Source organism: Dromiciops gliroides, chromosome 2 (genome assembly GCF_019393635.1).
Source record: "Dromiciops gliroides isolate mDroGli1 chromosome 2, mDroGli1.pri, whole genome shotgun sequence".
NCBI lineage: Eukaryota > Metazoa > Chordata > Mammalia > Microbiotheria > Microbiotheriidae > Dromiciops > Dromiciops gliroides.
This window is the reverse complement of record NC_057862.1, coordinates 678,930,648-678,955,468: the sequence shown is the minus strand read 5'-3', so window position 1 is coordinate 678,955,468 and position 24,821 is coordinate 678,930,648. Positions and strand designations below refer to the sequence as shown.

At 45.8% G+C, this 24,821-nt stretch overlaps 2 protein-coding genes across 2 annotated transcripts in view; one reads left to right on the top strand and one right to left on the bottom strand.

Moving 5' to 3' along the window:
• The window catches only part of ALMS1 (ALMS1 centrosome and basal body associated protein), a 198,875-nt gene extending 183,129 nt beyond the window's left edge, over positions 1-15,746 (bottom strand). The window contains exons 1-2 of the mRNA XM_043981290.1: positions 15,657-15,746; positions 15,395-15,550 (exon numbers count right to left, since the gene is read on the bottom strand). Coding sequence (XP_043837225.1) covers positions 15,395-15,550; positions 15,657-15,746 — 246 coding nt within the window. The remainder of the gene's footprint in view (positions 1-15,394; positions 15,551-15,656) is intronic.
• Positions 15,472-21,765, top strand: EGR4 (early growth response 4). The gene is made up of 2 exons (XM_043980109.1): positions 15,472-15,951; positions 16,720-21,765. The coding sequence occupies exons 1-2, from the start codon at positions 15,828-15,830 to the stop codon at positions 18,045-18,047; spliced, it is 1,452 nt and encodes a 483-aa protein (XP_043836044.1). The 5' UTR covers positions 15,472-15,827; the 3' UTR covers positions 18,048-21,765.
• Positions 21,766-24,821: the final 3,056 nt, after the last annotated feature.

The following is a 24,821-nucleotide window of genomic DNA, read 5'->3' as shown; positions in this document are numbered from 1 at the left end:
TTCCTCTCAGATAGATACTGGTTCTGTTTCACTCCATTTTACAATACTGCCCCAACCACTGGTTATACTTGCATACCTTCATTGACAGGGAAATCGCTACTTTACAAGGCAGACCATTCAACTGTTTTGAAGCTCTAAGTATTAGAAAATACATTCATATGTTAAACCCAAATCTGCTTTCCTGTAACTTCCACATATTAGTCCTAGTAGAGCTTAGATATGAGGAAACACATAAGACATGGAGCCTTTTCCCCAATATCCTACAGTGCCTTTCTGTTCCCTGTGATGCTAGCTGGGAGCAGCTGCCTAAACCCTGTATGCTCACTCTTTTCCATCTCTTGCCCCTTCAGTGGAACAGAGGATGAGATTTTGTGTAACTGAAAAAAGCCTCATCCTCAGAAAAAAATCTTCAGTCACTTTAAGACAACTAATATGTCTCCCCTCAGTCTTCACTTCTCCAAATTAAACATTTCCAGGTCTAGAGCCTTGTATATCATGATTCCAGTTCTTTTGCCATCTGAATGAATCTCTCTCCTCAGGGTATGCTCTAGCTCTTCAATGTCCTTTCTCAAACATGACTCCTAGCAATGGACTTAGTCCTCTAGGTGTGACCTGACCTGGGCAGAATACAGCAAGACTATGACCTGCCCTACTCTGGACCCTCCATATTCCAGTTAAGTCAGCCTGAGTTCCCACCAGCTTTTTTTGGCTGCAATTTGACATCACTGACTCACATTAGAATGCAGTACACAAAAAACCCCAGGGCTTTTTCACAGGATGTCTAACCACCTCTAACTATGTATCTCAATTCTATATTCTGCAAACCATTTTTGTTTTTAACCTAAAGGATCAGAATCAGGAAGGATTAGTCAGGGAAGATTTCCTGGAGGTGAGTTTTGCATAAGGATTCACAGAAATGGGATCATAAAAGCATAGATTCAGAGCAGGAGAGAGCCACTCCTTAGACTCATGATGTCATTGAAATTCAAGTTGATTCCCAAAGAGATCATTAAAAAGGGAAAAGGACCCACATGTACAGAAATATTTATAGCTGCTCTTTTTGTGGTAGCAAGGAATTGGAAATTGAGGGGTTGCCCATCAATTGGGAAATGGCTGAACAAGTTGTGGTATATGAATGTAATGGAATTCTATTGTGCTGTAAGAAACAATGAGCAGGAGTTCAGAGAAACCTGGAAGGACTTGCATGAACCAATGATGAGTGAGATGAGCAAAACCAGAAGAACATTATACACAGTATCATCAACATTATGTGTTGATCAACTGTGATAGACTAGATTCTTCTCACCAATACAATGGTGCAAGAAAGTTCCAAAGGACTCATGATGGAAAAGGCTCTCCAAATCCAGAAAAAATCAATGTGTTGGTTAGTTTTGTTGAACTGGGATTTTTTCTATTTTTTATTCTTAGTTATAAGGGAGTCTATGTAAGGGGAAAAGATATATTAGGAATGTAAGTTATATAGAAATAAAAGATAACAAGAAAGCACATTTCAAAAATAAAAACAAGAAGAACCACATTGAAGCAGGAGACATCCCCTGCCTTAGGTAGCTTCCAGACTGTTGGGAACAGTTCCCACTCAGGGGAAAGAAACATGCTCCCTAATCTCATGGAACTCTACCAGATGAGGTAACGCAGACCAGGACTTTATGGAATCCCCAGTCTATAGAGGCAGGTAACACATGGGGCTGCTCTCTGAAGATCCTCCCAAAGGTAAGATATTCAAGCAAAGGCTGGATGACATCCTGTCAGGGATGCTATGGGGGAGAGGTGGAGTTTCATGTAGCAGGCAGGGGGTTAGCAACCTCTGAAGTTCCTTCATTTCCAAAGTTCTAGGAATCCAGCTGGCTTAAAGAAATATAATAAAGGGGCAGCTAGGTGGCACTGTGGATAGAGCACCAACCCTGGATTCAGGAGGACCTGAGTTCCAATCCGGCCTCAGACACTTGACATTTACTAGCTGTGTGACCCTAGGCAAGTCACTTAACCCCAACTGCCTCACCAAAAAAAACAAAAACAAGAAATATAATAAGGGTGATATCACACCTCTACAACAGCAGCAAAATTCTAAAAGATTAATATAAAATTTTTTAAAAGATGAGCAGGATGCTATCAGAAAAACCTAGAAAGACTTACATGAGCTGATTCAAAGTGAAATGTACTGTATATAACAGTAGTATTGTAAGATGATCTACTGCAAATTAGTTAGTTATTTTCAGCAATGAAATTGCAATGATCCAAGACAACTCTGAAGGACTTATGAAAAATGCAATCCATCTACAGAGAAAGAACTGATGGTATCTGAATATAGATGGAAGTATATTTTGTTATTGTTGTTGCTAGTTCCTCGTTCTAAATTTTTTTGTCTGCTATGTTTTATACAACTGTACATGTATAACTTATATTGAATAGCTTGAATTCTTAAGGGGGGATAGGGAGAAAGGAAAAAAATTTTGAACATAAAGTTTTAAAAATTGATGTTACAATTTGTATTTACATGTAAGGTGGGGGAAATTCTAAATATAGAAAAGAAAGAAAGAAAATCTTTTAAAAGATTAATATAAAAAAATTTCTCTCCCTCTCTTCTCTCTACTTCTCTCTCCCTGTCCCTCCTTTCTATCTCTCTCTCTCCCTCCCTCTTCCTCTTTCCTTCTTCCCCCATTAAAAGTCCTCCTCCCACCGCTGCCACCACCACCACTAGCACTACTGCTGCTGCTGCTGCTGCTGCTGCTGCTGCTGCTGCTACTACTACTACTACTACCTCTAAATCTATGATCTTCTAAGAAAGTCTCTCTCATGTGTCAGGTTATATTGTCTGCTCAAAACTCCTACTATATCACAAAGTGCTAAAGGTCTACATTTGGCTATGATAGCAAAGATGAAATGATAGATATGAAATCAGGATGCCTAAGTTCAAATCCCACGTTTGATACAAATTAACTGTAAGACCCTGGGCAAGTCACTTGACTTCACAGTCTTCAAATCCTCATCTGTGAGTAGGGCATAGTAACACCCACACTACCCGCCTCACTAACCTTTAGTGAGGAAATGAAGCAGTCTATAAGGATGAGTTAAGGGAGGCTGCAGTGTGGTTAAGGGAGGATGTAGAGGGTATGACCATATAGATGCATCCCCTATCCTTTTTTTGTTTTGTTATGGTTTTTTGTATTATTTAATCATAAAAGTATTTTATTATTTTCCAGTTACATATAAAGATTGTTTTTGACATTTGTTTTCATAAGATTGTACCTCACCTCCTTCATTTTATTTGTTCCCCCTAACAGTCTCATGAAGGAGCTAACACAGGTGTCATTGTTCTCATTTTGAAAAAGAGGAAACCTAGGAACTGAAAAGCTGAGGCAATGCCAGAGAGGACACTTGAAATCACATCTCTAGGCTCCAAGCCCAGAGGCAGGTCCCTTGTTCAATGTAGTAATATTCCCCTTAGGGACACCAGGGATGACTGGCTGAGGGTTGGAGGCCAGCAGCTCAAGATTTCAGCCATTCCCCTTACCCCGTGTCCCCAATATTTCAGAAACACTATTGAGAAGTCATAAACACTTGGGACCCAGGAGTAGCATCTGGTTACAGCCATGCTGACCCATTGCAGAGCCTCTCCCTTTATGGCCTTATCACTGTGTCTTCTTTGAGGGTCATCCCCTCACTGTAGAGATGAAAGGTAAATCCAAAGGGAAGCCCAATTCTCACTCTCCTTGACCCCTGCCAGTTCTATTTACTGCTCCTTTGGAAATGAAGCCTCCTAGAAGGAAAAGGGCCAAGGTTAACTGTTGAAGCCCTTCATTTTCTGGTAGACCTACCCAGCCAGATTCATTAAGGAGAGGGCTGTTCTGTTGCAACTACCACCAGGACCTCCCTCATCCCCCTGGGATACCTGGATTTACCTGCTCTTGTATGTTGGTGAGAATCAAAGTTTTCTTCCCTTAAATTGACCCAGATATGCTTAAAAAACAACAACTTATATACGATAACAAAAGGCAAGAATAAGAACCAAGAAAGAAATCTAGGAGCCAAGATGCTTAGGAGAGTCTCCATCCACCCTGCCTTTTTTGATAGATGAAAATCTTAAATTCAGAGAAATCAAGGAACTTGTCCCAGAATCAAATGGGCAATAAATAGGTAACTGATCCATCAATGCCAATCTGACACTCTTCATCCCTACTGCCTCTCCCCACACTAATTTGTTTATGTTAAATCTATGTGAGTCTATTACTACTGTGAGACAGGGAGGGGAAAGCTATACCTGCAATCAAGGGTTCAAATCCTGGCTCACCTGTTTGAGTCTTACTTTCCATGTCTGTAAGATGGGTATATTGTCACCTGCACTATCTCTCTCATGAGGTTTGTAAACCTGAAGGTATTACAGAAATGTGGGGTTTTATTTGAGATTAAATAAAGCCTCCCAGTGAGTATCCTGGATTCATCGCAGCTTCTGTCCCCACTTTCTTCCTGGGGCAGGACTTTACATCTTTATAGTCACTTTCCTGCAGCTCGTTGCATCAAAGGATGAGGTGGGGGCTGGAAGGTGGGGAGAGTGGCAAGCAGAACTCAGCTCCAGATTATTCTAGGAAACAAACAAGTTGTTTTGCTCCGGTTTTCCGGAGTTGCTAATTAGCGATTTTTATTTTGGGCGGTGTTCCTTAGAGCTGTCAGACAGATGGAGTAGGCGACTAGCATTCTGGGAGGGATTGCTAACTGATAGGAGCTATACATTTCCATCCCTGGCACCTTGGACCCCAACTGGAGCCACCGTGATTGAAGGAGCCCAGCTAGTCCCTTTGGATTCAGTCATTCCCTCTCCCATTTGATGCCCCCAATCTATGGGAGAGATATGATCTGAAGACTGAAGCACCCTCTGATATAAAAGGGGGAAAGCAGGTACTATTCTTAGGGAAACCTAGGGGAGAAAATGTCCCTAACCTCAAAGAGTCCTTGGTCTAATGGGTATATTTGACTTTCAGTTGGGAAGATCTGAGTTCAAATCCTACCTCAGAAAATCAACATGATTGTGAGAAAGCCACTCTCATCCTCAGTTTCTTCATCTGTAAAATATAGATAACAGACTCCACTTCATGGGGTTATTGTGAGGATAAAATAAAATATAATATGTCAAATGTTTTGCAAACCTTAAAGCCCATGTAAACGCTAGCTAGCTAAGATGGGAGAGACATAGTTTCTGCCCTCAGGGAGCCCCAAGTACAGGAGGAGAGACTTGCTACCCTGTCTTGGAAAGCTTCCATTTCTTCTGCAAAAGGTCTTTCTAGCTTCTCTCCAAACCTGCTAGGACCTTCCCTCTAAAGATTGCCTTCCATCTACTCAACATATATCCTCCATTACCTATTTATTTACATGTTGTCTCCACCAGCAGAATGGAGTTCCTTAAGGTAGGTGACAATGTCTTTGACCTTCTTTCTACCCCCAGTCTTTAGTGCAGTGCCTGGCACATAATAGGTGCTTAATAAGTGCTTGTTGATTGATTGAGTGATGCCAGACAGAATGCAAATGGAGAAGACATGGAATTCCTCCCCACAAACAGTATGACCAATTTTAGTTGAAAAGAAAGCATATTGGAGAATGATTTAAATACTAGCACAAAAACACAACTTGCATAAAGAATCACAGCGTAATTGAGTGCGAGATGATGAAGACTAGGGAAAGAAAGTCCTTCAGTTGTGTGCAATTAGTCCAAGAAGGCTTCCTAGAAGAGATGAGTCTAGTGCAGTAAGGACATGTGTTAATCTCCTAATAGCAGAGCCTGGAAGTGAGATTGATTTTCTTGTCCTTCCCTTAAGAAAACATAGCGGCAAAAAAAATTAATTAATTAAAAAATTTTAAATTAAAGAAAATTAAAAAAAAAAAGAAAACATGGAGGCTCATGGCATGGACCCCAACTCGAATTGTAGAATGGCAGTCTATTGAAGAGACTACTAAGGCTCAGGCTTTGCTTTCCTGAGAGTAGACCATGAAGAATTTAGGTAGTGGGGGAAGGGCACAAAGCACACCAGAAGATTGGAAGGGACTCAGAAGAGGAGTGTGTCTTCTAAGCCTAGAAAAACTTGCTTCCACTTTGACTTCTCCTGTGTGACTATAGGTTACTCATTTAGCCCTCCCCATTTCAGTTTCCCATGTCTGTAGAATGTGAATCATTCTGATCAACTTTTCACCTTATGACAATGCTCTGAACTACTCTTTATTACCATTAACAAGTGAATCAATTGGCAATAATTAAATTCCTACTATGTAGCAGGCATTGTAAGGAAGAGAAAGCACTGTAAAACTTGGTCCCACCCTTAGGTTGGGAGTTGGGGTGGGGGGGAAGAGGTCCTTTCACCCATTCTTCTAACTCTGGGTCAGATTGGACCTTCCAAAAGCAGGGTTGCCTTTTTTCTTCTTCTTTCTCCCATAGACCCTTAGACTCTGCCCCTGGAACCACTCTGGGTTCTGATGGGTGAGCTTTCACTTTATCTTGCTCAAAATAAGGTCTCCACATACCAGCTACCATTCCCATACCATGACACAACACCTCCCCTTCAATTATGCCTTTATATGTTGTCTTCCCCCATTAGAACATATAAACTACTCAAACACAGGGACCATATTACTTGTTTGTACTTGAATGCCCACTGCTTAGCATAGTGCCTCGTAGTAAGCACAGAACAAATGCTTTATCTACCATCTATCCATCTATCTTCTATCCATCTCTCTCTATCTGGGGCAACTAAGTGGTACAGTAGATAGAGAACTGGCACTGGAGTCAGGAGGACCTGAGTTCAAATCCAGCCACAGAAACTTGACACTAACTAGCTGTGGGACCCTGGGCAAATCACTTAACCCCAATAGACTCAAACATCTGGACCATCTCCAGTCATCCTGATGTATATCTTGCCACTGGACTCAGATGGCTTTGGAGGAGAGAGTGAGGCTGGTGACTTTGTACCTCACTTAAATCCAATTCACTACAAGTCATGACATCACCTCCTGAAATCATGGTTCTCTTTGAGAATGAAGGACTATCAACAACAATGACAATTTCTCTATCTCTCTGGTCATCCATCTATCTATCTATCCACACAATGGTCCATCCACCTCTCCATCCATCCATGTATCCATCCATCCATCTTTCTATTTCTCCAACCATACATCCATATATACATACATTAATCTATTATCCATCCATCCATATATCCATGTATCTCTTCCTTAGCCCTCCACCTGAGCACCTCGGTATTATATGATCAGTACTTCATATCACTTCCTCCCTCTCCATTCCACTCTTGCCCTGAGCCATTCAAAGTATCTGGCTGAGATATGAGTTGGTGCCTGGGTTGTAGGTATAGTTGAGAGACTGAAACACCCTCTGATATGAAAGAGGGAAAATAGGCCCTATTCTTAGGGAAATCCAAGGTTTTAAATATACCTCAGAGCCACTCAATATATGACCTGGAAGGGACTTGACATATTTTCCAGCTCAATCCCCTCATTTCACAGATGAAGGAAGTGAGGCCTAGAGAAACAGAGACACAGCCACCGTCCCACAGGAAATGGAAGAGCTGAAACTCCCACCTGGGTCTTCTGTGTCCCCAAATCACAAATTCTCAGAATTGCAGGAGAAGCCTGAGAGAACCTAGTCCAGCTGTGCCTATTCAGGAACTGTCCCTCCAAGACCCATGAGAAGTGGGCTTTCATCCTCTGCTTAAAGTTCTCCAGTGGCAGGGAATGTCACCTGTCTACTTTCAAATAGTTTCCCTGGTTAAGTTGGTGACTTTTCCTGAACCAGAATTTGCCTCTAAGCCATTACTGCCTGTTGCTTCCAAGTCAAATCCATCTTCCCTCTCCTACCTTTGCTTTACTAGTGGGAAGGGATGAGAAGATTTTTGGGGGACAAGTTTCATTTCTCCAGGCTACAGAGGCCCCGAAGAGACAGTGAGCTCTGCAAAACATCATAAATGGAAAAGACCCCGGTACCATCAAATGTCCCCCCTCCCCACCACTGCTCTCCAATGCTGCCCTTTACTTCCTTAGGCTCAGTACTGCCCCCTCCAGCCTCCTTTGTTCAAATACCAGGTTTCTCTGAAACAGAATATACAGTCCTTTGAAACAAGAAGGCCTGGATGTGCCCATCTCGACTCGAGGACCCTGGCATTTGGAGGGCAGAGAAGCAGGGGGGAGAGAGGACAGAGCTGACAGAGACAAGCTTCACTTCCTGATCTGACTAGTCTCCATTCCATATAATTGGTAGGATGTTATTGTTTTTTCTTGTCTGTTAGACTTAATTAGAAAAAGGAAGGGGAAGGGATAGAGAGGGAGGAAAATTGAGAAAAAAGAAAATCTGGGGCCCTTCCCTCCCATCTACACCTGTTTATTCTCCCATTCCTTCTCCCCCACCCCCACTCCCCACCCCAGCCCTGGAGTCTGCCCCAGGAAGTGGGAAGCACTAACAGATCGTCAGATCTCATTGTCAGGCGTAGCTATGGAGACCAAGAGCTGTCCTCGAGGGTGATTAATTCTGCCTGACAGTTATCTTTTTAGGGCTTTTAAAAAATTATATTATTATTATTATTGTCTCCATTAACATTCTCCTCCCCTACCTACCTAATTGTAGTGTCTGTGTCCCTGTAGTGTCAGTGACCCTGGGATCTGAAAGGTTCTGCCACCAAGATCAAAATCTATGACAGGTATAATTTGAGGTGAAAATTATGTGAATCAAGGCCTGGGATGGGGCTGCATATCTGTCCTCCAGTCTAGCTAAATTGGAGGGGCTCAACCCCATTATTCTTGACCACAGTAACTTTCTTTACATATCCATTGCCAGTCCTTCCAATGCCACTGTCTACACCTGCTCCAGTGGCTACTGCCACCATTCAGTTCTTACAATCTCCCAAACTTATAAGGTTACCTGGACACTTCCATCCTGGAATACTCTCTTGTCTAAGGCCAGGAGAAAACAAGCACAAGAGACTGTGTGCTCATAGCGTGGCCATGCCTGGGTAGAAAACAGGGCAGCTACTCAAAAAGCCTTCTCATTTGAAAAACAAGAGGCATTGATAGAGAGAGCCAGCTAGACAGAGACACACAAAAAGAAAGCCAAAGACAGAGAAAGAGAAAGAGAAAAATGAACAGACAGAAATAGAGAGACAGACAGATACAGATAGAGAGATAGCAGATAGAGACACACAGAAAGAAAGAGACAGATGGAGAAAGAAAAAGAGACAAATGGACAGACAGAAATAGAGACAGAGACACAGAGAGACAGACACAGGCAGACAGAAACAGAGATAGAGACACAGAGAGAGACAAAAGCAGAGATAGACAGACACAGTCACAGAGAGGGAGGTAGAGACAGACAGACAGAGTGATGGCTGGTGATCCCTTTTGTATGTACAATGAGTTCTAGTTCAGCCACCTCTTTCAGTTCTAGTCAATTAGGAGACTTGTCATCATCACACAATACAAGACTGTTCATCTCAACACTGGAAAGTGTCTTCCCCATGTTTCTCTAGTCATTGCACCAAGCAAAGAATGGGTTATTACTCTGGGTAAGAGTTTCCTTTTAAATAAGACAGATGATTTCTGAGGTCTCTTCTAGTTCTAAATGTATGATCTTATTCTAGCTCCACCTCCAGGACTACCTTCCCAACTCCTACTTGCCTTGGCCAAGACCCTAGAGGGTGACTGGACCAGATACTGGAATAATAACCCATCACCTTCTCCAATAGACCAAGGCACTCCTGCCACATCTTCTTCCTTGCCCACTCCCAAACACACACTCCATTTTCCTGTTCTAGACCCACATAGCACATAGAACCAAGGTGCCCTCGAGCATTTCCCTGATCTGGCATTTCATTATTTGCACAGTGAAAGGACTGGATTAAACAATCTCAAAGCCCCTTTCAACTCTGACATCCTGTGATCATAGACCACTATTCCCCCTCCCCCCAATTAACAGATGAGGAAAATCAAGTCCAGAAATTGTAGGCAATTTGCCTAAGGCCACACAGCTAGAAATTTATAGAACCAGGTTCTGGACCCCGACTCTCCAACTCCAGAACCTTTCCTCTTTCTATTGTACCAATGTGTCTCTCCTTGGGCTCCTTCCAGAAGAGGGAAGGGAAGGGAGGAAATAGAAAAGGATGTTTTTCATCACCCATTTATTCATCTAAGAAATATTTCTTGAGCCACTCCCCCCAGCTCTCTAGATATGAATGGTAAATTTTCCCAGTCCTCCCATCTAAACACACAGTTCATTCTCCTATATCATGCCACTCCTCTCCTCCATTCCTCCCTTTGCCTAAATAGATCATCGATACTTCATGGTCTGGTAACTCAGCTCTTCTCAGCTTTGTCTCATTGATGCAGCTGCCATCATCCTCTTCTGAGCCCATTCCAGTATCTGGTCCAGCCACCCTCTAGGGTCTTGGCCAAGGCAAGTAGGAGTTGGAAAGGTAGTTCTGGAGGTGGAGCTAGAATAAGATCATACATTTAGAGCTAGAAGAGACCTCAGAAATCATCTGTCTTATTTAAAAGGAAACTCTTACCCAGAAAAAGGGTGGTAACCTGCCCAAGACCACCCAAATGTCAGAGTCAGGACTGGAAACCGAGTCCTCTAATACTAAATCAAATTCCCACAGTCCTATAAATCTGTGGATGAACATAGGGTCTAATCTGTGGGTGCATTAAGGCATCAATATAGGACCAGGGGCAGAGGTTGGTCCCTAGGTAGGGTAAGTCTATGACAGGGCTTAGGGTTCATTCCATGGCTAGTATTAGGGTTATGGGTCAAACAGTAGTCAGGGTCAGTGGTCAGATGGTATTCATTTATTCAGCTAACATTTATGGTCTAGAACAAATGGTCAAGGCAACTTGGAGAATGGAACTTGACTTTGTCAAGTCCTAACCACATCCCTTAATCCTGCCTGTCTGTTAACATAGTAATAATAACAATAACAGCACTTTATGGGACACATTACAGCTAATGAGGTAGCTCATGAAAGCATTACAGTAATATCCCCATTTCACAGATAAGAAAATGAAGGCATGGGGAAGGGGAGTGTCTTGCTTCATCCAAGGACACACAATGACTCTAGGGATTCATGGCCAAATCCCCCAGGTTCTCAATCCTGACAGAGAGTGGTGGAGTAGAGCATCCCTTACTGAGAAATGACTGCCCACAAAGCTGCAGCCTTAACAATTTTTTTAAACAAAAGGAATGGGGCATCAATAAGAAGAGGTTGAAAAAAATCACAGTAGAAGAAAAAAACAGCAGACGGCCTGGGGATGGTCAATCTGGCATGTCGGTACAGGGGGGAGGACTAACCTGCAGAGTAGGAAAGAAACCTGATGGTGGAGGGGGGGGGACAAGAAAGGAAGAGATCTGGAGGGAGGGGGCCACACTGCAGAAAAAGACTCCAGGTAACCATTCCAGTAAGGGTGGGCCTTGGTGGGCCTAGGGCCAGAGAAATGCATCCTTTATGTCCTTTGTTCCGTTGGGTTCATTCAGGGCCAGGGCGGAGTAACCTGGCCATAGGCCCAGAATAGGGATTAGAACTGAAACCCACGTGTCTGAAACAGACACAAAGTTTGTATAATCCCTGGCTCAGCTCCCACACCAGGGCCCCCCTGTGATTTGTCTGCATTTTACATGAGCTACGCAGGAACACACTAAGTCTCCATGTCTGCACGGGTGTAGGGAGGGAATATCTGGGCTCCAAGAGCCCAGAACAGGGATGATGCCTGTTTAGGATTCATGAGCTGTATCCACACATTCGTGCGAGGGTGTCTATAGAGAAATTTGTTCTTTCAAAAACATTATGTTTACTATGGATTTAACCACCTCAATAAAAATCAAAGAAGAAAATCATACATAAAACCATAAAATCCCAATATCTATTGTTTTCTTACTGTCTTTGTTTCTCCAGTGTCTAGCACTGGCCCTTGCTCATGGTAGGTGTTTGATGGTAGATGCTTGATGAATTAAATTTGTACTACTTATAGGCTGCAAAAAAAGAAATACATACCTATATGTACATATATATATAATTTAACAAAATATTTAAATTCAACAAACATTTATTGAGTAGTTACCATTTGTAAGACATTATACCTATATAGCATCAGAGCAGAGGAAGGAAAATGTCTCTTCCTTCAAAGGACATTCCACTGTTGAATTCAAGTAACAAATGGTCACCCAATTTGGCTGAGAAGTAGAATGTATGAAGATGTGAATGAAGCAGAGTGAAATCAGTCTACAACTGTAGTTTGGAGTCATTTTTAGAGGGCCTTGAATGCTAGACTGAAAATGTGTATTTACTCTGAAAGCAATAGTAATGCCCTTCCTTGGACTCTTGGACCAGCCAGTGAGAGCTTGCTGAGCCCTTTTCAGGGCTGCTCAGCCACCTTTGGTGTCCACGTATCAGCCAACATTCACCTATGACTTCAAGAAGCATGGGCAGTGGCCACACCAGGAAAACATCTTGACAGACTTAACCAGTTTGAGGGTAACCAAGAGGCCTCAAACCCGTTGTGTTGACTCAGGGAAATGTCTTCTCTTGGCAGAATGGGAAGATGGGATCAACTTGTTCCACCAGCCATGAAGGCAACTGAAGCAAGCTCTGTGGAACACTTGATCAAACATGGAAGCCACCAAGGTCATCCACTGCATCCCAGGCCATTGCCAGTTGTCCTGATTTTTGTCTTACCACTGGACTTCAATGACTCTAGAAGAGAGAGGTTGATGATTTTCTAAGCTCTGCCCCACGTAAATCTAATTCACACAGGAGTCAAGACATAACCTTCTGACATCATTGGTCTTCTTTGAAAAGGAAGGACAAGCAACAAGAGGAAGAAAACAAGCTCTTAGAGATTTTCCTTTAACACTGATCTTTGCCCTGGTGTCCATCAAGTGGCTGAAAGAGGAACTCCACAGCTGTTCTGGGCCTCCGGCCTGGAATCCACCTGCTTTCACCTCCCCACCCTTTTCCTTGACCCTGGGGAAAGTTCCAGAGACTTGCTGTCTGACCTCCCTTAGCTCTCTACCTGATTATTATTCTGACTATGAAAATCATCCCAAATGTCAACCTCCCCCCACCCCAGACAAATTCTACCTTGCAGTTCTTGTCATGATGGCATCAGGTTAAACTTCAATTTCTAAAAAGAGAACAATGGGGCAGCTAGGTGGCGCAGTGGATAGAGCACCGGCCCTGGAGTCAGGAGGACCTGAGTTCAAATCCAGCCTCAGATGTTTGACACTTACTAGCTGTGTGACCCTGGGCAAGTCACTTAACCCCAATTGCCTCACTAAAAAAAAAAAAGAGAGAGAATAATGTAAAGGTGTGTCCAGGGGCTGCAATGGCAGCCCATTGAGGGTGTGTCCTGGACAATATAAAATGTTGAATTCTACCTTTTTGGGGATTTGTTCAGGCAAAATCTCCCACTACCACCCCCAATCCTGTCACCCAAGTTTTAGACTGGAACTTGGTTGTGCCTTTGCCTTTGCCCTGCTGTCCATTGTGACTGAGAGAGACCTCCCTGAGCTGTCCTGTCCCTCCTGGAACTTTGCCATGAATTCTAGAGGAAGTCCACAGAAGCCACCTCCAATTGTCTCAGGAAATAGGAATGGATTCTCTTCTAGAGAGATTCTCTTCTCTAGAGAGAAGGAATCCTTCTAGAGAAAGGACTTAGAAATCTCTCCACATGCTTGGTTCCTATCAGTCCATCCCCTTCCCCAGCATGGGCCAGGTCTCCACAGCAGTGGGAGAGGGATGAAGGGATTTCTTTCTCTCAAGCTGTTCCTCAAATAAGAGGAGCAGCCCAGTGTCTGGCTCTCTTCCTTCCTAGTACCTGTGCCCTGGGCATGACTGATGGGTTCAGAGCTTAAACTACTTTGGCCTTTCTGAAGCTCTGGTCTGGACCCTAGGAGAAGTTGGCAGTCACGGCCTAGAGGGCCTCCACTCACAATCCTTTGATTTGCCCTGGGGGTGGGGGGTGGCAATGCTGTCCTGGTTTTGGTGAGAGGTCTCAGTGTGCACAGCTGTGTGAGTGAATGGAATGATTGAACTGAGGGTGTGTCTCATGAGGGAATGGGTGAATGTGTGTTGAGATAAACAGATGGATAAAGAGGAGGCAGCTCAGGGGAGGAGCTGGCCTAGCTCTTTCTCTTCTGTCTCAGCCTATAGGGCAAGTGGAATCAGACTCTCTGGTTTGGGTGCCCCTATAAGAGTGGGAACCTGGCTGCTGTTCTCCATCTCAGGCTCTGGAGATGCCTGTCTACCCATGAGGGAAAGGGGCAATAGCTGGGATACTCGGCCTTGGCCCTGGCACCTCTGACCCTGGGGCTTCAGAGTCTGAACCCTGGAGTTATCCTTGGACACTGGTCATGCCCCTGGGGGAGGGGGGCAAGAGCACAGAGGTTCAGACACCAGAATTTCAGCTCCTTGTATGTAGGGATTGTTTCATCCTTTGTTTTGATATCCTCAGAAACTAGTACAGGACCTGATACATAATAGGCCCTTTATAGCCAGCATCTATATAGACCTTTAAAGTTTGCAAAGTACTTTACAAACGTTATCTTATTTGAGCTTCACCACAACTCTGGGATGATGTCCCAAAGGCACCGTGGGCAGGAAGAAACCTTGGGATTTACATATGGAGTGAGAGGAAGAGGACCTAGGGCGCAAGGGAGAAGTCTGAGGGGCAGAGGAGGAGAGAGAGATGGCCGCCTAGCATAGTGCAGCCTCTCCTCACCCACCCAGGCTGACATCCACTCTCCAGCTTTCCAGGATAGGCAAGAGCTAGGTTCCCCCCTCTCGGGGCTGCATCCCCTCTTTTTTTTCCTCCCCCCATTCAGGCAACAAAGTCTATGAAACTCCCAACTTTTAACAAGTGATGATCATTTCCTCCTGGAACTTCCTGGACCATATCCCAGTGGAGGGGGTGGGGAAGAGAGGGCGGGGTGAGAATTATAAAAAGACGAAATATTTTTAAAAGCCCAAAGCCAAGAGGCAGAACACCACATCGGGGTGTGAACAAACGTGAATATACACACTCACAGGAATACAAATGCAAACTGCCACACTCCGACACAGAGAGAAAACCCAGATCCACAGAGGAGTGGTTGGGGGAGCAATCAAGGTGGCACACACACATAGATGCGCACACAGGTGCACACTCAGGGAAACACACATTCATGGTTTCCTGTGCGAAATCATGGATTCACCCAGGAAGACTCAGCTCTCCCTCTTATCCCTCTCTCATCCCCACTCCCCCCAAAAGCGCAAATGTAAAGCTTTGCACGTACACACACAAACACACACACACACACACACACACACACACACAGCCAGCTCTGGGCAGGCTACGTCACCCAGCGAGCTTTCCTTATCGGGACTCCCTGGACCACATCCTGTGTCCATATTTGGGCATTTACGTCACAGCGACCGGGCCGGGGACTCCAGAAATGGAAGCGGCCCCGGGAGGCGGAAGACCCGCGCCAGCCCAGCAGCCAGTATATAAATGGGGGCTGCAGGTTGGGGGAGCCCAACTGCACCTTACTAAACGCGAGGAGCCTGAGCCCGGACCCCTAGCTGCCGCTCCAGGAGGGAATCCCCAGAGCCCCCAAGCCTCACAGCCTGGCAGATCTCGATTCCCCAAAGCCCAAAGCTGGGAGGCAGGATCCCTCCGACCGCAGGGTACCTGTAGGGAGCCCGGATCGGCATTCCCCTACCTCCCAGAGGCAGTGTCCCCAGGGCCCCTTGTGTGCGTTTCCCCATCCTTGAAGCCCGGGCCCCTGTTCCGCCATGCTGAACATGAGCGAATTCTGCCCAGAAGCGCTTTTCGCCAAGTACCCCGAGGGATGCGTTGAGACCAGCCAGGAGACTTTGCGACCAGGGAGAGACCCCTCCCTCGCTGGCTTCCCGGGAGGTAAGGAGAACCCCCCAAACAGACACACAAGCTAAAGAGAGAAAAGAAGCCCCTCTTTTCTCAGCATGGGGGACAGTCAGGTCCCGCAGGTGGCGGTAGCGGGGATGGATGGATGGATGGATGGATGGATGGATAGATGGATGGATGGATGGATGGAAGGATGGATGGGTGGATGGATGATGGACGGATGGATGTGCGTATGCGTTGGCAACCAGGGAACTGAAGCATTGCTATGCACAATGGTTCAGGAAAGCGGAGGAGGGAAGGTTGAGCCCTGTGGGGGTGAGAGTTGGGGATGGTCCCTCTCCCCCAAAGTCCCCAGATCAGCAATGCTGCCATCTCGGCGTGAGCCCTTGCGCTTATCAGGGTCCATCTGCGTGGGCATGCGTGTGTTCCTCCGTGTGCATGTGAGAGATGTTGTGTGTGTGCGTGGTCATCGTGTGCGTGCACCTCTGTAGATGCCCCCGTGGCTCGCTCCCACCCAGCTACAAGGGCTGCAAGCTTGCCTTGGGTCTCGGCGAGCTTTCGCGTGACCGCCTGCGGGCACAAGCCTGGTGCAGCGATATTTGTGCAAGATGGGGGGCAGGGAGGGGGGGGGGGAGTGAAACCTTGTGCACTAGTGTTTGCTGGGGCAACGCAGCACAGCCTGAAAAGACTTTCAAGTCAATCAGGTCTCCCGAGCTTAGGAATTTGCTTTGCTGACCCTCCCCACCCCCCTCCTATCTCTACCCTCTAACGCCCTCGGTCTCCGCTGTTCTCTCCCTGCAGGTGACTTCCTGAGCTCTGCGCTAAGTGGCGCCTGTGACACCTCAGATTATTTCTTTCTAGAGGGTCCCTCTCCCTCACCCCAGCCGGGTCTCAGTTACACTGGCAGCTTCTTCATCCAGGCCATTCCTGAGCACCCACACGACCAGGAGGCACTGTTCAACCTCATGTCGGGGATTCTTGGTCTGGCTCCTTTCCCTGGGCCGGACGGGGCGGTCCCTCGGGCTCCGCTGGACGCCCTGTACGCTACTAGTCCTGACACCTCGTTGCCTGGGCCCTTGGACCTCTTCCCGGCTGACCTGGGCTCCGCCACCTCCTTTCCGGAGACTCCCTGGGAGACCTCGCCGACTGCGGGCACCTCCCCGCAGTGCCTCTACGAGCCCCAGCCGTCCCCACCCGACGTAAAGCCGGGCCTCCGAGCCCCTCCAGTCTCGCCTGCCCTGGACGCCGCTTCGACCTTCAAAGCCCCCTATGGGCCTTGGGACCTCTTGTCGGCAGGCGCTCCTAGCTATCTGCCCCAGGGAAGTTACCAGCCTAGCCCCGAGGCTGGCTTCCCCCCGCTGGGCTCCAAGATCGAAGATCTGCTGCAAATCAGCTGTCCCGCGGACCTTCCTGGCCCGGCCAACCGAATTTACGGCGGCACCTACGATGCTTTCTCCCTGTCCACCTCCAGTCAGCTGCCCTCGGGCGATTTTGGGGAAGGGGGCGAGAGCCTAGAGCCCGGGCTCAGCCTGAGCCCCCCAGGGGAGGGCGGCGGCGGCGGGGACCTCCTAGGCCGGGCCCAAACTTCCCCACTCAGCCTCACCCTCCCCGGCCCAGCCTCAGACTTCTCGGTAGTGCCACCAACTACAAATGATTTCCCCGGGGCTGAGCAGCTCCCAGCACCGACGGCAGCCCAGGCGCAATCGCAGCCGCCGCAGCCGCCACAGGCTGAACCTAAGCGTAAGGGACGGCGGGGCGGCAAGTGCAGTCCTCGCTGTTTTTGTCCTCGGCCCCATGCCAAGGCCTTCGCCTGCCCGGTGGAGAGCTGCGTCCGCAGCTTCGCCCGCTCAGACGAGCTAAACCGCCACCTGCGCATCCACACGGGCCACAAGCCTTTCCAGTGCCGGATTTGCCTGCGCAACTTCAGCCGCAGTGACCACCTCACCACGCACGTGCGCACCCACACGGGTGAGAAGCCCTTCGCCTGCGATGTGTGCGGCCGTCGCTTCGCGCGCAGCGACGAGAAGAAACGTCACGGCAAGGTGCACCTGAAGCAGAAGGCCCGGGCCGAGGAGAGACTCAAGGGGCTGGGCTTTTACGCTCTGGGCCTCTCCTTCGCAGCCCTCTAGGCTCTTGTTCAGTTCTCCCTGCAGCGGGTCTGCGCCACGAACAGAGAAAGCCTACTGTCGGCACTGATGTCAGAGGGACAAACCCTCGACTAGCTTCGTCCTCATTCGTCACCCTTTGAGCTGGGGACCAGCACCCCAAGGATCCTCCAATCCCATTCCTCTAATGGGTCCCGCCATCCCCTCTCCCCACCCCAATCCCGTCTCCCTACTGCCACTCCGGATCAACGCCAGGGGGCGATCTTGGTTTTGCTCGGCTTTGCCCGAGGGTCGCCACAAGTTGGTTTCAGCGAGTGTGCCCAGCCAAGCCTGGAAGGTTAGCTGTTCAGCACCACGCCCGAGGACAGCTCCTCCGGAGCTCCTGGCCCAGGGAGCCCTATCTCTCCTATCAGGCACTTTCTTTATTTACACAGACTCAGGACACGGACGATTGTCTTTTCTACTCTGGGTCCCGACACCCCTCACCCCGCGCCCAGACGCGGGGGGGAGGACGGAGGTATAACCCTCGATCCAGCCCACTGGACGGGGTAGGGAGGGCGTTTCTTTGTACAGATCTGTCTGAGCGACCATCGGGTACAGCGTTCGGTTTTCTGGTTATTTATTTATCGATTTTGTAAAGCAGATGCTGCTCTCAGGCAGGTGATAAAGCTGTGTTTATTTTTGCAATTAAAGCGTTTGTGAAAAAAAAAAAGAAAAAGGTCCGGTCGCTAGCTTCCTTCAGTTTGCTGCAACTTGCCGCCCTCCCCCCCACTCGTTACTATGAGACCCCTGGTCTGTCTCTGCCCAATAGAGGGGAACCTTTGATCTAGTAGGAAGACTACCTGAGAACTCCTTCCCTCAAGGAGAATCTGGTCTGAAGGAAAGAGACTCAGCCTTTGCCCTCAAAGAGCCTGGTTTGATAAGGGTCTTGAGGATGGCCTTTGGCTCTTCAGAAACTCATCTGATGGGGACAGTGACACACACAGAGAGAGAATCAGGTACATACCATAGCAGCTCACAGGACTGTTGTGAGGATCAGATGAAATGTGTAAGTAATAAAAAAAACTTAGCAGCAATTAATATGTAACTTACCTTGGACCAACCTGTTGGGAAATGGGTAGAATCTGCTCCTGGAGGAATTGGATCCCAGATATCTATCCCTCTACACATATCAGAATGACATGCATGGGACAATATGGCCTAGAGCCTAGATTGCCAGACTTCAGAGGCAGGACTTATGTGCAAATCTTACCCAGGAATTAGCTTTGTGATTCTAGGCAAGCCATTCAATGTCTCTGAACCTCAATTTCCCTACCAGCAAAAGGAAACTAGTAATAGCATCTACTCACAAAGTTAGTGTGAAGATTAAATGAGATATTATACTGTACATAAAACAATGTGCAAACCTTAACTCGAACTATAAATTGTCAGCCATTGTTATTGTTATATAATATCACATCCAGTCAGAATGGTAGAAGAAAGGAGTACTTTGGGAATGATTGGAGCAGCATGACATCATAGGGTGGAGTTAGTCTGGGAAGGTTTCCAAAAGGAGGTGAGTGGTGGAGTTGAGTTTGGAAGGAATCCAAAGATAAAATTTGGTAGCAGAGAACCAAGAAAAGCTGGTTTCCAAAATCATGCCAGGGCAATTGGACACAATGATAATAATATACACTAAATTTAGTCTTTGACATAGCCTTGCTGTGTGTGTCAAAGAATCACAGGCTCTGGAAATGATATAAAATAAATCCTTCATTTTACAGATAATGAAATACACATATTTCTATTACATGTAATGATGACAATCAGAACTCATTTGTATAGCACCTGACCATTTACAAAGTTCTTTCCTAAATTCCAGTGGGTAAACATATTCTTAACCCCATTTTACAGATCTAGAAGTGTGCCTGAGGTATATCATAGCTATATATATATATATATATATGCATGACATATAAAAGCATGATATATAATATGTACATATATACACATGCACAAATACTTTATAATATATAAAGATAAAAATGGTTCTGATATCTAGTTGCTTATTATTAAGGAGATCCCAGCTTCTATGCTCCTGAGACCTTTTCACCCAGTAGTTCGATTGTGATGCTGATAGGTGACAGCCTATATGGGGCTTTTAAGATTTGCAAAGCAGGAGAAGTGTAGAGTTTTGTAATAGGTTCTGAGTTTTGAATCAAATAAGGATCAACTATCAAATCTGCAACTTATTTCTTAGTGTTACGTTGGCTTCCCCATCTGTAAAATGGGGGCAATAATTCTGAGTTGCTTGTCTCACAAAGTTGTAGGGGAAATACTTTCTCAACTGAAAAGTGCTATATAAATCTGCATGTGTAATTTTTAAGAATAGGGGATGGAAAGACTATACCTGTGATTCCATGGCTATAAGGAACTCTCAGGTGAGGAAAATCCCTCCACCAATGCAGGTTGGCACTTCTCTACAATGTAAAGTCTTAGAGAGTTGTTCATAGTCAGTATGTATTATGGACAGGATTTGAACCCAGGTCCTCCTGGCTTCAAGTCTCTCTATAAACTAGACCAATACTGCTGTTATTGTTGTCATTATAAATTTGTCCTCTGTGAAAATGAAGGGATTGGATTATGACTTCAAAAATCTCTGCCACCTTGTGAGACAGGTGAGATCCTCATCACTGGGAAAGGCAGACCACAGAAATGGGGCACAGGTTTGAGATACACTCTGAACCTCATTTTCAAAGGATTCCACTAATAATGGTTTTAATGGAGGAAGCTGCTCTTCCTCCAGGTTTTAAATTCAACAGCCTTGCTGGAATACAAACAGTTGCTTAACATGCCTGTGGTTCAGGGGAGGCTACTCCCACAAATAGGAAGGGGCCCCCTCCCCAGCTCTGCTTAAACAACCTTCATAAACTTAGGAGTTCTTGCTATTTTCCTCTATTCTGGTGCCAAACCTAAAACTAACCTACACACACACACTTTCCCCAACAGCCACTAATGGGAATTAATAGCTCACATTTATATCATACTTAAAGGTGATTTCCTCACAACAATCCTGTGAAGAAAAGTCGTGTGAATATTATTCTCATTTTACAGATGAAGCAATTGAAGAAACTGATTTGCCCAAAACTACAGCTAAGTAATGTTTAGAACCAGACGCCAATCAGGGTCTTATGTCTCTAAAACCAGTGCTCCCTCCACTTTACCAGGCTGCCTCAGGCCTTTTGAACTCTAAAGTTACAGACAATCTGTCTATCATCAGAGACTAATTTCCATGATATGACAACCTCTTAATATTCAAGTGAGGGGGCCGCTAGGTGGCACAGTGGATAAAGCACCGGCCCTGGATTCAGGAGGACCTGAGTTCAAATCCAGCCTCAGACACTTGACACTTACTAGCTGTGTGACCCTGGGCAAGTCACTTAACCCCCATAGCCCTGCCAAAAAATAAAAATAAAAAAATATTCAAGTGAACTGGATTCTTGGCCCCTTCTTCTGATGCACCCTATGTTCTCTCACTTCTGGTGACACATGTGTTTACCAAATAAAGGACACGAACAACCAGAGTCTAGAGATGCTCCTGGTTGGTCCCCTAGTCACCATGACAAAGATACTGTGCCAAAGAGGATTGGTTGCTGAGCTGAGGCCACCACTTGATTTCTCTTCCCCCATTTTCCAAAGTGTGGTTTGGAACTCCATTATCTTTCATGGACTCCTAGCAAGGATATAAGAGGATTTCCTTCCCTTCTCCATGCCCCCCACCCAGGAACAGGGTTGCTATAAGCAATATGATGGTAAGAGAATGTTTTACTAAGTTGAGCCTGAGACTGGATCTCAAATCTTTCACTGCTTTTTCTGCTTTGTGTGTTTTTCCTGAGTACAGGTAACCCAGCATCAATCCTGAAATAAATGTTCCTAGACTTGGTAGCTACCTTGCAAGCTTGAGAGGTCTAAAGTCATTGAGAGGTCCAGCCAAGGCACTGGTTGTCCAGTGGGAGATGCTTCCTTCACCTTTGTTTTGGAGGAAAAAACCATCACACACACACACACACACACATACACACACACACACACACACACACACACACACACACACACACACACACACACGAGAATGAGCCATGCATTCCTGACTGGGCAGAAGATATGGGTCTTGAATGAGTACCCAGACAGTACATATCTGAGGTCTGTTCAGCAATCCTAAAACTCTCCTGAAAGTCTTTGCCTCCCTGAAGAATATAAAAGTAGTTTCATACTTCAACTATTTGTCAATCAATGAACACTTTTGAGTCATTTGTGTTTGAAGTATTTCTTTTGTGGTAGAAGAAATAGAGCTGTTCTGCAGTGACCTTATATCTACTACTTTAGGGACATTGAGTATTTTTTAGAAGGGACCTTATTAATACTCTTTTGAAAACACCCTAGACATGAGCCACACCTCAACTTTAAGAGATTTGCCCCAGTCTGGAAGTTCTACTCTGGGCTGAGGACAAAATGAGCTCAATAGTTCAAGAAAATAAGTTTCTAGCTTTATCTTATTGTACTCCATTCTACATCCCAACCCTCTAAAATATATGTATGTGTGTATGTATGTATTGTGTGTTATGTGCTCTTGTACTTTCCCACTGCCACTTTTGTTCATGCTGATCCCTGTGCCAGAATATCCTGTCCTTGCCTCATCCTTTGTGGAATTCAAAGCCAATTCAAATGCCTTCTCCTCTATCAAGCCTGTCCCCCGGTTGTCATGATCTTTCACCCCTTCAGATGTGATACAGGTGCTGTTTTGTCCCTCTCTCCTAAACTTGCATTAATGTATTCTTTCACATTTCAGTTATCTGCATTCATCTGTCAGCCTCATGCTATGAGCTCCAGGTCTAACCAACTTTGTCTAAGGACTACATACCACGGACCTTCACTCCCCCACCCTACACTAGGCTGTGTACACAGAAGGCACCTAATTCATGTTTGTTGAAATAAATGAAATCATAGGATCTCAGAATATGAAGAACCCTCAGAAACCACCTAGTCCAACCTGTACCTGACCAAGAAGCCCCAATTGTTTTTCTGAAAAGGTCATCAGACTTTGGCTTAAGGTCTGTCGGTGGCAGGGAACCCTTTGCCCTCTAAAGCAACCCATTCCACTTTCAGATATCTCTAAAGAGAAAGAAGTTTTTGAGCCTAAATCAGCAACACTTCAACTTTTCCCCATGGCTGCTTAGCGCTGCCTTCCGGGTCAAACAGAACAACAACAAGAATAACACTAGCTAACAGTTATGGAGATTTAAGGTTTACAAGGTTCTTTGCATGTATTATCTCATTTAATCTTCACAACTACCCTGTGAACCGAATACTATTATTATGCCTATTTATAGAGGAGAAAAGTGCCCAGGTCATTCATCAGCAAGGTCTGAGGCAAGATGCAAACTCTTGCGCCACCTAGCGATTATTGGAAGCCACATGCATATACATTCTTGAAGATAACAATTCATTCCCATTCCCTACCCTGCAACTCACCCCAACTTTTCTTGTTCTTGTCAGAACTACCTATTTGGTCCTTTTTTATGTGGTAGCATTTTATACAAACATATCTATATACACGTTTCTGCTGGTCTACGTGTGTGTGTGTGTGTGTGTGTGTGTGTGTGTGTGTGTATATATATATATATATATATATATATATATATTACTTTCGGCACTAGACGTAAAAATTCCCTGGGATGGGGAATCCTTTGGCCTCTATCTGTTCTCCACTTGAGTTAGTCTCAGAGACTTGCCTGGGGCACTGAGAGGTAAGTTCAGTGGTTTGCCCAGGGTAGCAGAGACAGGACCTGAACCCAGGATCTTACAGACTCAAGACCCTTGTTCTCTGCCCCTCCTGGAGATGTGTGTGTTTCTAAACGTATTGTTGTAGTATATGAAAAACGTCCATTTTATGCAAATTAACAGAGGACCATGGTGTGATCAAGTTCTGTGCTTAGGTCCAGGAAGACCCAGATTCCAAGACTAACTCTGGCCCTACCTGTGAGAATCCTGGACAAGTCACTTACCTTCTCCACTCCTTAGGATTCCGTTTCTAAGTCATTGAAGAAATCCCCTTTACCTTGCGTATTCAAAGCTGACAGCACCATAGACGTAGGCCTAGAGGGGACCTTATGTAGATTTTGGTCCGATCCCCGCATTTTGTAGCACTTTTTCCATATGTGTAGAAAAATAGCATCAGTGATTGGATAGATAGAAAGGCAGGCCTAGTCAGGAAGACCTGGGTTCACGGCCCGCCCCTCACCCTGGTTCTATGACAAATCTCGTAACCTTTCAATGTATGCTGGCAATCTCTACGACTAGAAGTTAGGATCTGCATTGGTAGGGGGAGTTTGCTATGCCGCTAAAATCACTGATCTGGGAAGGCTTTAAAAAATGCCCATGTAGGGGGCAGCTAGGTGGCGCAGTTGATAAAACATCAGCCCTGGATTCAAGAGCAGTTCAAATCCGTCCTCAAGCACTTGACACTTACTAGCTGTGTGACCCTGGGCAAGTCACTTTTGGGGGGGGGGCGGGGTATGGGGGTTAAGTGACTTGCCCAGGGTCACACAGCTAGTAAGTGTCAAGTGTCTGAGGCTGGACTTGAACTCAGGTCCTCCTGAATCCAGGGCCGGTGCTCTATCCACTGCGCCACCTAGCTGCCCCCTGGGCAAGTCACTTAACCCTCATTGCCCCACAAAAACAAAATGTCCATGTAAACCATGTGTGTATATAAGCATGCATATAGGTATTATACTCCCAACTAGACTATAGACTTCTAGA